Genomic DNA, 16,481 nt, shown 5'->3' with positions numbered 1-16,481 from the left:
CTTAGTTTAAGGATAATTTTTCCTGTTACATATCAGATCACAAAATACAAAACAAAAAATCATGGTTAAAATGTGCAAAAACGGGGTAGGTTTTTTTTTGCAGTGTAAAAAGTCCAATAGCATGTTTATGAAGGTGTGATGACCATGATAGTTGATAGTGTTGCTAAAATAAAAAAATACAAATAATAGTGTTTTGTCAAAAGTGCAGCCATATTTAACTTGACATTTAATCTTATTATTACCCCCAAATCGAATTGAACAAAAAAAACAAAGAAACCATTCCAGACCCTCAAACTTTCGATTACTAAAACATGGTTGCTGAGCTATTCTGTGTTTTCCCACAGAGGATAAAGAATATATGCATCCTGTGTGAGTGTTGATATCTACATTTTACTTTTGTGACTCTGCTCACCGGCTTGTCTTTGATGGTAGGACTGGATACACATAGGTAGAGCTTGCCGTCTTCCTCGATACAAGCATCGATAAGGGCCTGAACTGAGGTCTCTTCTTGGAACAGCAGAAAGGCGTAACCTAGAATGGAGTACATGAAATCAAGATTAAAATTAGCACTTAAAAATAAAACGCTAATCTTCCATCCTTGAGTTTTCTTCAATTCAAACCTTCAAAATCCAAACCATTTGAGCTAGTTTTTTTATTCCTCTAAAGCTACAAATTCTATCACACAATTATTAAACCCAGGTGCTTTATACCGGTCACTTTAAAACATACAAAATTGATCCTCCTGGAAGACGGCCAGGTACAATTCAGCAATGCTTGGAGGCAAACAAAAATGGCTCAGTTGCTTTCCACCAATGAATTATTTAGTGCTGAGAACAGACGTTTCGCCGAGGTCAGCATGGAGAGAAGCAATGACAATCGCACTTGAAGCAAAATCCGAGCGAATTTCGTCATCGGTGTCCACAACTAGGATATCATCATGTCGCGTTGTCAAAATTAAATAACCAGATTTGATTTTCCTTGCTTCTTATATAAGAAAAGTGATTGCAAAAGAGAGTAAAGATGCAATATAACTGTTTTATCCTAACAATAACCAAAAAAATCCTGCTTCAGGAGACCAATACCAATAGCCGACTTTATCAATCGATCAATCAATACTTAGTTTTTTAGTAATAACAAAATGGCAATATATTGTTACAAACACAATAACAGTGACATCGGTCTTGCACAAAGAGCATATGTTTATGAGTGTGTTCTTTTGCTGAAAATATGTCACTTCTGAACATTATACAAGTAGGCGGATAATCAATAGCACACAGGCCTTGGTTAGGAAAGATAAATTACTCATTCATAGCCTTTCATATTTTGTAGCTATAAAGAGTACAAATAGATTTACAAATACTAATGCATTTAGGGGAATCTACATTGGCAAGTGTTTCATTTGATATATTACAATGAAGTAAAATTTGCCCTGAATTCTTGTTGCATGCATTCGGAGACTGAAGTCAGGGAATGACACAACACTTCTCCAGGGACTTGTGCTGCAGAATTATACGACCAATGATATGGAGGGGATGTGGCTGCAGCATCATTCTCCACCCTACACAAAAAAATGAACATTAAAGACTCCCTTTTGCCTGATTTGAGCTCAAACAATCACCTTCACAAAATACACCTGATGCTTGTTAGTCCGATTACATCTACAGAACACATTCTAGAACAACACGTATGTTGCAAACCAGTTTCCGTCCTAAAAACAACTATGATGTCCTCATTCACCCTGGGAGCAATATTCAGCCATCAAACTACTCAGCGCCCTCGATCAACCCCAGCCGCCGACCAAAATAGCTCCTTAACATTTGCGGCATTGAGCATGATGGCGGTGCTGTGTGATATAGGGCGGATGTACCTGACATCACCATCGTGACAAGACTTTGGTTGCCATGACGTCGGACAAAAGAAGGCTGTGTTGTAGTCATGCTCATAAAGCTATTTAGATAGATACTGTAGGTATAGTTGGGTATAGCTGAGGATAAGGAGGTATAGATAGGTATAGATAGAAAGGTATAGATAGAGATACTGTAGATAGAGAGGTATATATATATGTATGGATAGAGATAGAGAGACGGATAGAAGGAAAGAGACAGAGATTGATAGAGGGACAGAGATAGAACCAAACAGCGACAGACAGAAACAGACAATGACAGAGACGGACAAACAGCAATAGATAGATAGATAGATAGATAGATAGATAGATAGATAGATAGATAGATAGATAGATAGATAGATAGATAGATAGATAGATAGATAGATAGATAGATAGATAGATAGATAGATAGATAGATAGATAGATAGATAGATAGATAGATAGATAGATAGATAGATAGATAGATAGATAGATAGATAGATAGATAGATAGATAGATAGATAGATACTTTATTCATCCCCGTAGGGAAATTCACACTTCCAGCAGTCTACCCCGTTGTTTATTAACAGATGAGCATGATGCCCTAGGGGTGCTTGTAGCGAAGTGGATGACGTCGCGCCAGTCAAAAAATTCGACATCCCTGCGGCAGATGGAAAACTTTTCTTTGTGAAAATCCAGGGATACACCACCTCGTGTTAGCAAGTCCGCCTCCTCTCCGATTCCCCCCGGCTTTCGTGTCTCTGTTTAGCGGCGTTGAAGCCGGATTGCTCCGGGTAGCTCCGGGTTGCTACACGTTAGCGTCCGGAATGCTAAACGTGAGCCACCTGTACGCTTCGATGTTTTCCACCAGCACTCGATGATCTTATTTGGTCGTGAGTTCACATTTACCATGATTACGGATGGTACCGAAGACTTATAACGCCGCTAGCCGCTTGCTAGCTCTGGCTTTCCTTCCAATAACACTTTCCCCTGGACAGCTTCTTTTTCTTTTGCAAACTACACCAATCCATTAAAAGGCATGTATTAATCAATAAATCCAAATCCATACACAAACTTAATAGAGTGCATTTTAATTTGTATTGAGTGTGTCTCATCTGAAGAACCCCCAAGTTCTCCTAGCTCCTCCAAGCTCCACCCTTAAAATATTGTTATATTTTTGCTCCTGGGTGTGGTGTAAGTGGACTAAGCCTCCTCCCAAGGAATCTTCCCAGTTCAGGAAAAATAATAGGAAAGAGGAATCAGAGTAGGAGGCAAGTCTTCCAGATGTGGCAAATTATCAAGTGCATGTGGAATGCCAGTTATTTCCAGAACATCCAAACAGCTTTCTTAATATGACAAAGTGCAGCTCCTGGGAGAAGAAGCGGGCGTCTCATGCAAAAAGGAGATTTTAGAAGCAAACATTGACCTGCCTCAGGCTGTCATTGCCATAAACAACCGTGAGGGTGAATTCTCACGGTTTCCCATGACTGCAATTGCAGATCAGCACACAGCATGATGCTCTCTCAGAACTGGCTTCAGGTTCTGGGTAACGTGAACGTTTGAGGCTCCCCGTGATGGTGATATTTATTGGAGAAGACTTTGATGAGTGATGGGAATATCACAGTTTTGTTCGGACAAACTGACGTTACCTTTAGGTGGGAAGTAGGATTTGCTTTCGGCTTTGTGGGGCCAGTCCACTACCAGGTGGCCATAGCGACGGAAACTGTTGGTGATCTCATCTGTGAAAATTAGGGAAACAGAAGGCGGAGAGGGATTTTATTAATATTCATTTGTCATCACTTATTTGCTCATTCTTGAATGTAAACATAAAGGATGCAGTGATGAAATACACTAGAAAAAAATCTTAACCGATCCGAAGGAAATTTGCATTCTTTTGAGTAATTTTTTCTTATAATAATAAAAAAGTTGTTCTCAAAACAGTTGCAATTGTATTAAAATCTTTTGAAAAGTCCAGGCCAATTGGCAGAAAATTGTTATTATTTTAAGTACGGTATGTATTTTTTATCATAGTCAAAAAATAATCTTTTTACACTTACAAATGTACAGTAGAATGATTTTTACAAAACTCTTACCAATTGGCAGGATATTTTAATTTTTTAAATATTTTATCCTTATCATAAATATATTTTAAAATAAAAAAAATACAAATGTAAATGTAAAGTTATTATCTTAACCAATTGACAGAAAAAAAGTATTAAGTATTTTTTACTATCATAGTAAAAAAACACACACTTAAAATAAAACAAATAAGAATTTAATCTAACAAAAAAATCTCAACCAATTGGTAAAAAAAATAGATTAAGTACATTTAAATTATCTTCGTACAAATTGCATTTACTAACCTACTAAGGTAAAAACAATCTTGACACAATTTCATTTTACTAGATGAACATGTTTTAAAAATAGAAAAAAATACATTTAAATGTTTTTTTTTCTCCACTAATGGCGTAAAATTATATTCAGTTGAAAAGCAGAAAAAAAATAGAGAAATGATAAAAAATACACGATAAAACACGCAAATTACACTAAGCACAATTTACTGCAAAAGAAAGATTGATTTTTTTACAGTGTAAAAAAGGAACAGATGTGGGACAATTTTGCAAAGTTTGAGGATATTTTGGTATTTAAAGAGAAAAACTTTTTTTTTTTTTTAATTTGAAAACGAAAACTCTTTGCCAATTTTCTAAAAATTTTATTTGTTGAAATAGAAAATAAACACATTTTTACCCCATAGGCAGAAAAGGTTGTAAATATTCTTGTGATTAAAAATATATTTAAAAAAATGATGACTTTGTCCATTTTACAGTACAATTTGACAAAATGGGGAGAGCCTTAAATCAGCAAGATGATGATATTTTACTAGGTATGGTCATTTTGCTCATTTTAGATGAAAAACAAGATAAAATATCCCAAAAACAGCAAAAAATGCACTTAAAATAAGCAAATTGTCCTGCAAAAGAGGTAGAGTTCCATTCAATACAGTTTGTTTGTTGTACATGATTCAATTGTTTGTTTGTTTGTACATGATTCAGATTGAATCATTTCTTGTACATGATTCAATTGTTTGTTTGTTTGTACATGATTCAAATTGAATCGTTTCTCCGGCGCCGTCACGAATGGCAGCCACTCCAGCAGCTCCCGTGTTATTTTCGATTGTTCTCAGTTATTTTCGATTGTTCTCAGCTTAGGGATGCTGCTGGAAAAGTGAATTTCCCTTCGGGGATGAATAAAGTATCTATCTATCTATCTATCTATCTATCTATATCAATATAGCAATATAGTTGAGGACCTTATTCAGTAACTAAAACCTATGAGAACATGAAAATCATATAAGTCTTGACTACAACCAAATCCAAACCACAAATGACAACAGTAAAAGAAAGTGACCTTCATCGATATCTGGGGGAAGGCCTCCGACAAAGACCTTTCGGGAGTAACGCTCCATCCTCTCTCCGTTCTGACAACGGGTCGGAGAGTTGAGGCCGGGGGTAAAAGAGAGGTCGCCGTGGCCGTCGTCGAGTAAACCGTCCTCAAAGGGGAAAAGGTAGGATCGACCTGAAAAGCGAGAGGGGGAGAGCAGCAAATCAGACTGGGAGAAAACAAATTGAGGGATACGCACCATTTTTTGTTAATTCAAACTAACATCACAGTATCTATCTTAGCTTGCAAATTACACTGACATAACCCCCTGAAACAAAGTGAGGCCCAGTTGTAGTCGTGCTTGCCAAACTGATGTGTCAAAATGGCTGCCCCTCGAGATTGAAAAATTGAGTGGATTGTATAGCTTCGGATTTTACAATCCAAAAGCTATGTCTCTGTTAGGAAATATTGAGCTCATTCCATACAGCAAATTTTCCTCTTACATTATTTCTCCTTTATGTAGATAAATAGGTAAATAAAACAAACACACAGTCGCACTGGTGTATAAGTCGAATAGAGAGCACAGTGGCTTTAAGGGCGCTGTGTTTTAAGCCCGACCTCCAAGACCGCGCCTCCTTAACTTTCCACAACCACTTGTCCCAATTTTGAAGGGGACATTGTGTATCATGTAGCGCATCCTAGTGGTAAAAACTTCATACATTAAGAGAAAACAACAATATTGATTTGAATAATAAGCAAACATACATGAACTATCATATAAATATTTTTCAATAGTCGTAGGTTAAGTAATTTTTATCTATTTAAAATAACATGCAGCTCACCTAGGGTGAGCTGACATGATTATCCGCTGTCTTGCTGCTAAGGGTACCCCAAAAACCTTGAGGAAGGCTAGGCACAAAAAAATGAAAATAAAAAATGGTGCAGTTTGGTTACTTTCAGTCTATGTAGTTTGTATTCTTCCTTGTGATCTTTAGCACTCGTTTCCGGCTGCACTACACAATATAGTGACATTTAGGGGTCAAATAAAACTCAGTGTCCCTTTAAGGCCAACAGTGACCGACACAGTCTTTGTCTGTCGCTTAAAAAGGTAAAAAAACTGTGGAGTCATGTCCTTTATGTAGTACTCGCAAGCAAATTTTAACAGTTTAATTTTTTTTAGCACTTGGTTCCTTGTTCCTGAAACTAAAAATGACTTTTGAGTATGTACTCTGTGATGATCTCATCTTGCTTAGCTTGTTATTGTATTTATGTTAAGAGTGTCCGCTTGTGACTCTCTGTAAAAACTTTGGAGGAAAGGGTTATAAATGCAACTGTTATGTACCTAACGCTTTCTCCAAAGTACAAGACAAAAGTAAAAAGTCGCTCTTGATTACATATACAACAGCAATGGAAAATCTATGAGAAAAGTGAGACTCGTAATCCGAAAAATACACTGATGGTAGTCAAATTTACTGCACACAGTGGAAATAAAACAAGACAAAGGGATAATATAGGCATACTTTCTAGGGGTATTTGATATACCATTTTTTTCAGACAGATACCGATAGTGATACTCAGATGTAAATTGTCATTGATAGCATTAGCATTACTACACAAGATTTAGAAAAAACCCTAACCTCCGCACACAAATGTCTTATATTTTAAAAAACATTTTCGATTTTACCCTACAAAATATTTTAGAATGCTAGAGGGCAGAAGACCCTGGTATCGGTTGCCATTGAGGGCACTAATATAACCCAGGAGAACCCATAGGTCATGATTTTTCAAAGAAAAGGGTTCTTTGGTTCTCTGGGGTTAAAGTAAAAGTCAATGGCTCAATGAGATTTTTGAATCTTGTGACCATTTTAAAATGCAAATTCCTTACTTCCTCGTCCCATGTTGTGACTATTTACTGTAAATTTGTTTTCTCAATCATGATTGTGCTTGTGATACTATGAGTGACATTCATTAGAAAAATGTGATTATTAAAAAAGGTAATTAGATGTCATAGATCTAGAATGTAACTGGAAAGAACAGCCCAAACTTCGTATATTTGAAGCTTCCGATTATGAGTCTTGCCTGGGCTTCCTTTGCTTGGGGAGGCATATTTTTTATGTCAAAACGACGTCATACTTCCTGGTGAAAATCGTATCCACAAAAATAACTTTTATTCTATGAGGAGAAAAACAACAACAGCCATTTTGTCACATCTAAAATATAATCATATCAGTGCTTAAGTTTAGCGTGAAAGGGCTCAATGAAAATAATCGTGTTGTTTATAGGACGATTGTGACACCCACACCAAAAGTTATACCAATATACAAAAACGGAAACAAACACATCTATACAAACTATAGACCGGTATCTCTGATTCCTCAGTTCTTTAAAATATTAGAGAAACTTTACAATAATAGACTGGAAAAATAAACATAAATTGATTAATGAAAGTCAATATAGTTTTAGAGCAAACAGATCACCAAAAATAGCTGTTGATGCAGTAGAAGAAATCACCCATAGCATAGAAAAGAAGGGATATGCAATTCGGTTATTGATTGCCTTAAAAAAAGCATTTGATACCATTAATCATAATATACTATTAAAAAACTGGAAATATATGGCATCATGGTTATTTGACGGGGAGGAAGCAATATGTGAAAATGGGAGAGTTGTGATCTGAATACTTGGACATCTGTTGTGGAGTACCACAGAGTTCTATCCTGGGTCCGAACTTATTTAACTTATATATCAGAGATATTTCTAATGTTTCGAAACTATTAAAAGTCGCAATATTTGCAGACGACACTAACATTTTCTATTCAAATGATAATTATATTGATTTAGTAACCTGTATTCATCATGAATTAATTAACCTAAAAGTATAAAAAAATATATCTTTAAATTCAAATAAAACCAAAGTAATATTCTTTGGTTATCGCAAAGCTAATCAAGATTTAGACGTAAAAATGGATGGTGCTGCAATAGACACTGTATCAGAAACTACATTTTAGGGGTCATAAAAGACATTCAATTAAGCTAGAAAACACACATCAGACACATAAAAACTAAGGTATCTAAAAGCATTTCAATAATTAATTAAGCCAAATTCCTTTTAAACTATAATGCATTGTATTTACAATATTGCTCTCTAGTTCAGCCATACTTAACATATTGTGCAGAGGTATGGAGCAATAATTACAAAAGTTCACTACAGCCCCTTTTTATCCTCCCAAAACGTGCAATTAGAACCATACACAGGGTAGGATATCGTGGTCATACTAATATCTTATTCCTGCAGCCCAAATTATTAAAATTGGATGATTTAGTAAAAAGATATCACTTCACAACTGCTATTTAAGGTCAACAAAAACATAGTGCCAGAAAACATCCAAAAATTATTCACTCGGAAAGAGGGAAGTTATAACTGTAGTAAGTTCAAAATACCAATGGTGAGAACCACCAGAAAAAATATGTGTGTGTCTGTGTGTGGAGTCAAACTTTGGAACAATTTACAAGACGAGATCAAACAATGTCCAAATATTCACGTGTTTAAATTTTAATACAAAAAACATTACTGGCAGAATACAGTGATGAAGAGGGTATGAGTGATACTAGAGATTGGAAATATTACGTAGCAAATGGATGGTTGACAACTATAGTTAACCTTGTTGTTATTGTTACTATCATAATATCATAACTGTTATTATTGCTATTGTTGTTATTATCATTGGTGTTTCATTGATATTTAGCGACTAGTAGCATTGTAACGTTAATAGATGGGTACTACGATGATTAGTATATAACATATGTGACTATTGTTATTATTATAATTATTGCTATCCGACCTATGTAACATGTATATCCGTGATATTTTGTTATATGTAGACACAAAAGAGGAGCTATCTGTGAAATGTAATTAATAAGGAAGATGAAGGGGTAGGGAAAAAAAGCGTGTGCTTCTTACTACCCCTTTTCGAACGTGTTATGTTAACATTATTTTTGTTGTTGAGTCATTGTTTTTGTCCTGTTTTTGTTTTCTAATGTTCGTAAAATAAAGTTTTCATTCATACCTGGAATTGATACTTGCCCATCCCTACTTATTAGTCAATCACATTCTTGTTTCAGATTCAACTCGGGCAACAATGAGTGAAAGAAAAGCCGTGAGGATAATTCTAATTCTTATGCGTCAAGATTAGCATCCAGGGCAGGATAAAAATTGAATTATTACGCTAAACTACATGCCTCACTGGCTGACACATCCTTTCTTTTTTTAAGTGTGTCCTGATTAGGGGGACAGGAAAGCTGGAACCTATCCCAGTTGACCTTAGTCCCAGCTCATCCATCAGGATGAAATTCAATGCCAATTTCCTATTATAAAAATTGGATGATATACAAGGTGACTTCGAACAGCTTTTCGGACGGCGAAAATCCACTTTGTTTCGTGAGGAGTCGGGATCATTGCAATCCAAAAAAAAGCAGTGAACTGTGAGCGTTATTTAATAAATCACAAGAACAAATGCTGGCAGAGCAAGCAGGAGCCTGAATGAGAGCTCCAGCTTACCTCTTCTGCGACCAAAGTTCCGGGTTGCTTGTCAGGAAAGTAAAGGAAACAAAGACAAAGGAGAGACATAAGGCAGGTCGGGGCATTAGCATAGGTATACCAGAGATGCAAGGACATTTTGGAGAGACAACACCAAACCAGGAACATTGCAAAGGTGACAAGGTAAGGTCACAGGAAAAGTACACTGGTGCAACAGAAAGAGGAGCAATAGCAATTTTAGACTGCACCTAGCATAGCGGCAAGCTAATAGGTAGGCTTTGAAATCTTTGGGCACCTCACAATTCGATTATGATTCAGGGTTCAATTCAAATTATGCAACATTCATTGAGATTTTTCTATATCTTCCCCCCCTTACTAAGCTATAATTATTGTAGTCTTTCATAGGGTTAGGGGTTAAGTTTAAAGGGCTAGGGGTTAGGATACATTCGTAACAAAGCAAAAACAGTATTGAATTTATTTCTTGTGCCGTTAATGCAAATTCACAAAATAGCAAAAAAACACTAATTTACCGGGTAAGTCCAAATGATTGCGTTAGAATCTGAAGCTTATAGCTCATTGTGTTTCTTTTTTTTTAACAAAAAGCTTCTCTGAGTTTGTGAACATCACCCTATAGATAATAATAATAATAATAATAATAATAATTTCCTTGTATTGTCATTCTGTGTAACAATGTACACAGAACGAAATGTCGATTTCACCTGACCCGTTGTAGCGAGCCGATGCAGCCGCAGCCAACAGAGGGCGCCGCCGACCACTTTTTAAGTCTTAGGAATGACTCGGCCGGGGCGCGAACCACCGACCTCCCAGTCTCAGGGCTGACCAACAGTATAAGAACAGAATGAGTAGCTCGCGGATTGGTTTTAGAAACATCTTACCAGTCATGGGTTATTGTGATTTCCTGGTATATTTGACTTCTAACTGGCATGAAAATTCATTGAAATGATCAGTGTATTTAAATACATGATCAATTCTTCCAAAATTCTCTGTAAAATTAGCCTATAATTAACATATGTAAATCGCTCGTTGTCTTTACACAATGCAGATGTTTCAGTGGTTCACTGAGCCTATTCTAATCCTACGTCGAACAACTACAACATGGTAATAACATGATAATTTGTTATTTCAGAACTGCAAATGAAACAGGTATGCCTTCGCTCTTAACACGAAAAACTAGCTCTTGGCTTCAAAAAGGTTGATGAACGTTGTTTTAGATGTTGTGTGTATCATAAAATGAAGCCGAAAAATGTTCAAACTTCTGTAAAGGCAGCAAGGTACAATTATTTTCTTTAATCCAGGCAAAAACCTTCAGTTTTCAATTGCCTATGATAAAAACCTCAATTACAGAGATAATATGTCTCGGTGAGTGCGATCGTAGTGGCCTTGAATTGCGTCTCCATTACCCTTACTTCAAGTAAATAACCTAAGGTTGTATAGCCTCCCTGAGCACACACTCTTTCTGAGTAAAATGGCAGGCTTCGAGTTGATCAATCAAACGCCTCCATTTTGGCGCTACAAATTTGCTATATTATGTCAATGTCTAGTTGTGTTCGGCAATCGACATTGCAGAAAGCAAACTGCTTCGTCACAGATCCATTTTCACAGGAACTGTTTGTTAACAAAGGCCTGTACAAGAATGTGGTTCAGCTTAAAGTGTCCAGGTGGAAAGAGAATCTCACTTCTTTGTTCCTCTCTACTTATATTGGCCCGGTCTTTGTGTTATTTGACATATTTTAATCATCAAAAGTGGGACGTTGATGAATTGATTATGATTATTTCACATCAGATTTAAGAATCGGAAATATACCCCTCCCTTCTCCCAGGTGAGGTTTAATCATAGAAATGGCGGACATATTTAGCAACCTTACGCATTATCGGGCATTGTTGTCTCAGCTTACTGAACCGGGAAGCGCTAGCGTTCATGCTAATCTTCTGTGTTTCTTCACAAATGGAATGATAAAGCAAGTAGGCCTGGTTAGTCATTATCATGACTTTGGTGAAATATCACTCTCTGGTTTGGATGTGGAGCCAGGGTGGAAACTTGCCAGAGGGGATGTAAGAAAGGGCGAGAAGGGGAGTCATCGTGCAGAACGTGCAGAATGGAGAAGGACAAGCAGCAGCCTCAAAGCTCGAGTTTAATCGATGGAAAGTTAAGGTTCTCGCTTTGACCTTTAACATTTCATATTAAGAAAACCTCAATTCATATTTGATTCATGCATTATGTTTGTATGTATGTATGTCCTGTTTTTTTTGTTTTGTTTTTCTTACTTTTTTCCTTGGTTCTAAAGTAAACAACAATATTAATGAAATTAAAGTAAATAATCAGATATGGCAGGTAACAGATATGATTTCCAATTTAAAGTTATATTTTTCTCATAGTATTTAAATAAAATCACTAAATTAAATTATAAAAGGACACAATAGAAAAAAATATCTTGTTCCACAGGCAGATCGTTCTGCTAATTTTAAGTATTAATTTTCTTATTTCATTAACAATAAAACGTCAAACAAAAATATAAAAGTATGCACCTCAAAAAATATCTTGTTCCACTGGAAGACAAATTTGCTTACTCAAAAATGACCCACTTTATAAAATAAGGCAAAAAAAAAATCATTCTTTTTTAACTTTTTTTTGTATTTCATTTTTTCAAAGTGCATCATCCTCTATTGGAAGCTAGCTGTGCAGTGAAATCCTATATGACTTTGTTTCGTTTGCATTATTTTCAAATTTTTTTCTACATTTTACTTCTATTTATTTCATGAAAGACACATAGTAGTTGAAATCGGAATAACTGACTGATATGTCATGTAAAACTTTGGCAATTTTCAGCCGGGGATATCGGATAGTGTCCACAAATGTACATATTTATTTTAGACAAATCCGGCAAACATCAGTTCTTGCTCACAACAATATCGGATCAGGGATCTCGGAATCACGTTTTAGTGGACAGAACAGCGAAAAATTAGCAGTCAGGCCCAACAAAGTGCCTTCTGTCGTTTGCAGCAATGTGATTTGGGATAATGGATTCTATTTTTCAACCAGCAACGCACTGAGGCCATAAATTACGAAGCGCAAAATAGCGAGGGATTACAGTAAATAGTTTGGTGAGATGAAATAAAGATTAGAAGGTATTCATTAAGTGATATCATTGACTGATTAGTGTGGAATTGGGGAAAGTATGTAAAACATATAAACAGTTACATATAAAAAGATAAAAGCAAAATACTAGAAGATTTTTTCAAATCAGTAGCCGCTTTGTGCTATAGTACTTTGATTTAATAACGCTCTTTATAACACAATCCGAACGCAGATTTGTTTCTAGTCTAATAGTGTCGACGAAAAACTCCAAAAGAGCTCATATGTGAATCTTAATTATTTAGATGAGAACTTTTAAGTTCTCAACCACATAAGAAAGCGAGTGGACCACATAAGAAAGCGAGTGGTGGAAATTTCCTCATAAGATGAATCGAATTCTATTCATCTTGTCTGCTCCCTGAAAAGTAATAAACGCTAACAGTGGGAGAGGAGTGAGTTCTTTTGACTTCTTGCCTTTAAAAACAAACAAGAACTTTACATTGCAAGGGGGGGCATTGTGGGATTATTCTCAGAGAATATGTGGTCTCTGAAGCTCTTCCTCTTTATGGTGTTTTCATTAAAAACAAGTTCTGACTTTCCGGTTTCTAAAAACCTGGACTGGCTGTCTGTGGGATTGCCCTCTTTCTCTCAGCTTCGGCTCTAACAAAGTCACCTAGCAACCGGGGAAACAGACTGCAAGAACATCGCAGGAAGGGGGATGAAGATAAGTCAGGGACTTTGAGAAGACATCTCAATGTTTGGACTTGAGGAATGCTGATGACATGTATTATTCTGTTAAGTGAGACTGAAAAACTGATTTCTTTATCTGAGTGCTCATCTGCACGCTGATAGACCCGGACTAGGAGATCCCGGTCTTACGTTGCGTTCTATTTAAAGGGTCGCTATTCACAGGTCAACGGTGCTTAAAGGTTCATCCTTGGTTTATGGTGTCAGGGAAGCCGAGGCCAAATAAAGGTTGAGCAGGTGCATCGAATATCTAGCACGGAGCAAATAAGGGATTATTTTGAAGTGGAAAACATTTGGTCAGAGATTGTATTTTTCTTGTTATTGACTTCCTCATAATTACTGCACTTCTGTCATCCACTTGACAGAGGACTGTTTGTAAAAAAAGTATCAAAAAACTTTGGTTTTCATAAAAATATGGATCTAGTATTGTCTGTCTATGTAACTTCTCCAAGCATGTCTGGTGAGGCACAGATTTGCAAATAACTTCACAAAAATAATATACAAATTATTCATGATTTGATTGGCAGGGAATAAAAAAACAATATACAGTATAAACTCTTACATAGTAAAAAATATTAACTTATAAATGAAGTTTATGTGCTGCTCCTTTTGAGTAAAAGTATTTATAGAATATTTCATGATAAAAAAGTCCATGCAACAAGAAAATAAATTACTGAGTGGTTCGACAAGCTTGCTAACACTATCACTATTTCTATTGTTTGGGGTGGAAAGGTGCGCCAAATCAGAATCCTAATTCTGTTGTTTGAAGCAGAGGTGCGTACCAAATCAAAATCCTTGGTCTCACTAACGCCCTCTGCCACGAGGCAAGAGAATTGCGTTTCTGACTCTGCACCTACAGACGTTTAGCAAAGGAATACGTTACATATTAATTGTACTAATAAAATTCATAATATAATGTAAAAATTGTGCTATTTAAAAAAAAGAATCCTCAAATTCTAATGTTAAACAACAACTAACTTAAACACTAAATAAATATAAATTTCTTTTAACTTTACCATGATGTCAAGTGAGGCACAGCCTCGCCTGCCTCCCCTGACTGCACATGCCAACTGGTGCCTCACAAGTGTAAAAAAGAAAAATCTTGTGTAAACATGCTTCTGAAGTATTGGCTTGGAATAAAACGTTTCTCCTATGGACTCATTGTAAGTATATTTCTTTTTTGATTGAATCAGAAGTAAAATTTATCAAATAAAATAATGAAATAAGGAGGGTAAACAACACTTCTGAGGGCTGGCTCATTTAAAATTGTTTTTATTTAATTTCACTCAAAACAATCAAAAAATCAATTGTATAAATAATATTTAAATAAGAAAAATGACCCGTTCAATTACTGCTGCTATTTACAAAATAAATCTTTCAAATCTTTTTCTTTTTTTTAAAAAAAAAGGTTTTCTATGAGAACAAAACAAAACATTTGTGGAAAGTGAAGGAAAACCCTCCACGCCGGACTGATGTTAATGTGAAACGAATAAATAAATGATGTCAGGATCTGGCAGGCCACCTACTCACAAAGGGTGCAAAATGGGAGAGTGGAGGAACTGCGCACACCTGCATTCAATCCCATCACACCTGACTCATGATCACTGGCATAGGCTGTCGGCTCATTGCCGTTGTTATGGTCCTAGCAGCTTTGTTTCCTGTTTCCTGTCTCTTATTTCTTGTTGGAAAACTTTGTATGTTTCTTACTTTATACCTGGGCTATGTCATTGAAAATCTTTTCTGAACACACACTATTCTCATAACTTGGGCCAGTCTCTAAGCACTATGTTGTGAAAAAAAATTTATCTGCCGTTCATCCTGATAGTCTTATTCTTTTTTCCCCTTTTAGTATTTATTACACGTTTACCCTGGAGTGCCATGTCCAATCTTGTTTCATAACGTTGATATCAATGACAATCAAAAGACAATTCAATACCGGCCTATTTTCTTGCTTCTCTATTGTAACATGTAACACAGCTTGGTTGTGTCTCCTCTCTACTTCATCATAAGCCAGTTTGAATTGTAATGTTTTCTGTCATAATTTATAATAATTTTTTTTTGTTTTTGCGATTAAAATTTCGATTCATCTAAAGGAGTTAGCGTCAGCTGCCCATCTAAGGTCAATGAGATTATTGTTTGAGATTTACACGGGTAACTTTCAAAGGACAAGGTTTAGTCGAATTTCCACATCACTGTATCTCATTGATATTTTCCCCCGGGTGGATAAAATGATATATTCTTATTATTAATAAATCTTATGTGAAATCATTTTTTAAGCATTTGTACTGATCATACCTTCCAACTGCAAATAGACGCTTTTCCGCAAATACACAGCTCGGGCATTTTGTCGATAAATAAATAAATAAATACACACCAGTACATGGAAATGCAATATTTGTGCAATGCGAATGGATCACTAAATATGTTTTGATAGCTTAAATCCTGGAAAGGGATAATTGGGAAGTAAAATTCTACTTACTGTTGAGTGGCATTATGTGTTCAGCTCCAGGATGATGGAAGTTAATGCCCATACGTCCTAGTGAAAGGGAGAAAAGACAGACATGAACTAAGAAAAGGCTTGATAAGAATTGTGTTTTTTGATTTTTGTATTTATTTATATTTGTATTTACTGTGACCAAAACTTTGTGTTTGTTTAGATAAACTGGTTCCTCCTTTGATCAAAATTTATTCATGTAAGGCAGTTACATTTCTTGTGAACACGTGTAAATCTTACTCCAATCATAAAAGAATGCCTGAAAAAAACAAGGATTTTAACGTAGCCTTTTCAAATAGGAAGAAGCACATGCTCATTTAATCTTTCCTTAATTGTCTTACAGATAGATCTCTTGTGTATTTAC

The 16,481-nt window shown here is 35.8% G+C and overlaps 1 protein-coding gene across 4 annotated transcripts in view; it reads right to left on the bottom strand.

Moving 5' to 3' along the window:
• cpeb3 (cytoplasmic polyadenylation element binding protein 3) overlaps positions 1-16,481 on the bottom strand; it is a 53,743-nt gene that overhangs the window by 10,944 nt on the left and 26,318 nt on the right. For 3 of the 4 annotated variants that reach the window (XM_088351173.1, XM_088351176.1, XM_088351174.1), the window contains exons 4-8: positions 16,103-16,159; positions 9,804-9,830; positions 5,273-5,440; positions 3,514-3,603; positions 413-531 (exon numbers count right to left, since the gene is read on the bottom strand). In XM_088351173.1, the coding sequence (XP_088207299.1) occupies positions 413-531; positions 3,514-3,603; positions 5,273-5,440; positions 9,804-9,830; positions 16,103-16,159 (461 nt within the window). The remainder of the gene's footprint in view (positions 1-412; positions 532-3,513; positions 3,604-5,272; positions 5,441-9,803; positions 9,831-16,102; positions 16,160-16,481) is intronic. The other variant, XM_088351175.1, reaches the window with a different exon arrangement.

This window comes from Urocampus carinirostris, chromosome 13 (assembly GCF_059441175.1).
Source record: "Urocampus carinirostris isolate Australia breed hairy pipefish chromosome 13, RoL_Ucar_1.0, whole genome shotgun sequence".
Lineage (NCBI taxonomy): Eukaryota > Metazoa > Chordata > Actinopteri > Syngnathiformes > Syngnathidae > Urocampus > Urocampus carinirostris.
The sequence above is the reverse complement of the archived record's forward strand: the minus strand, read 5'-3'. Positions and strand labels throughout refer to the sequence as shown.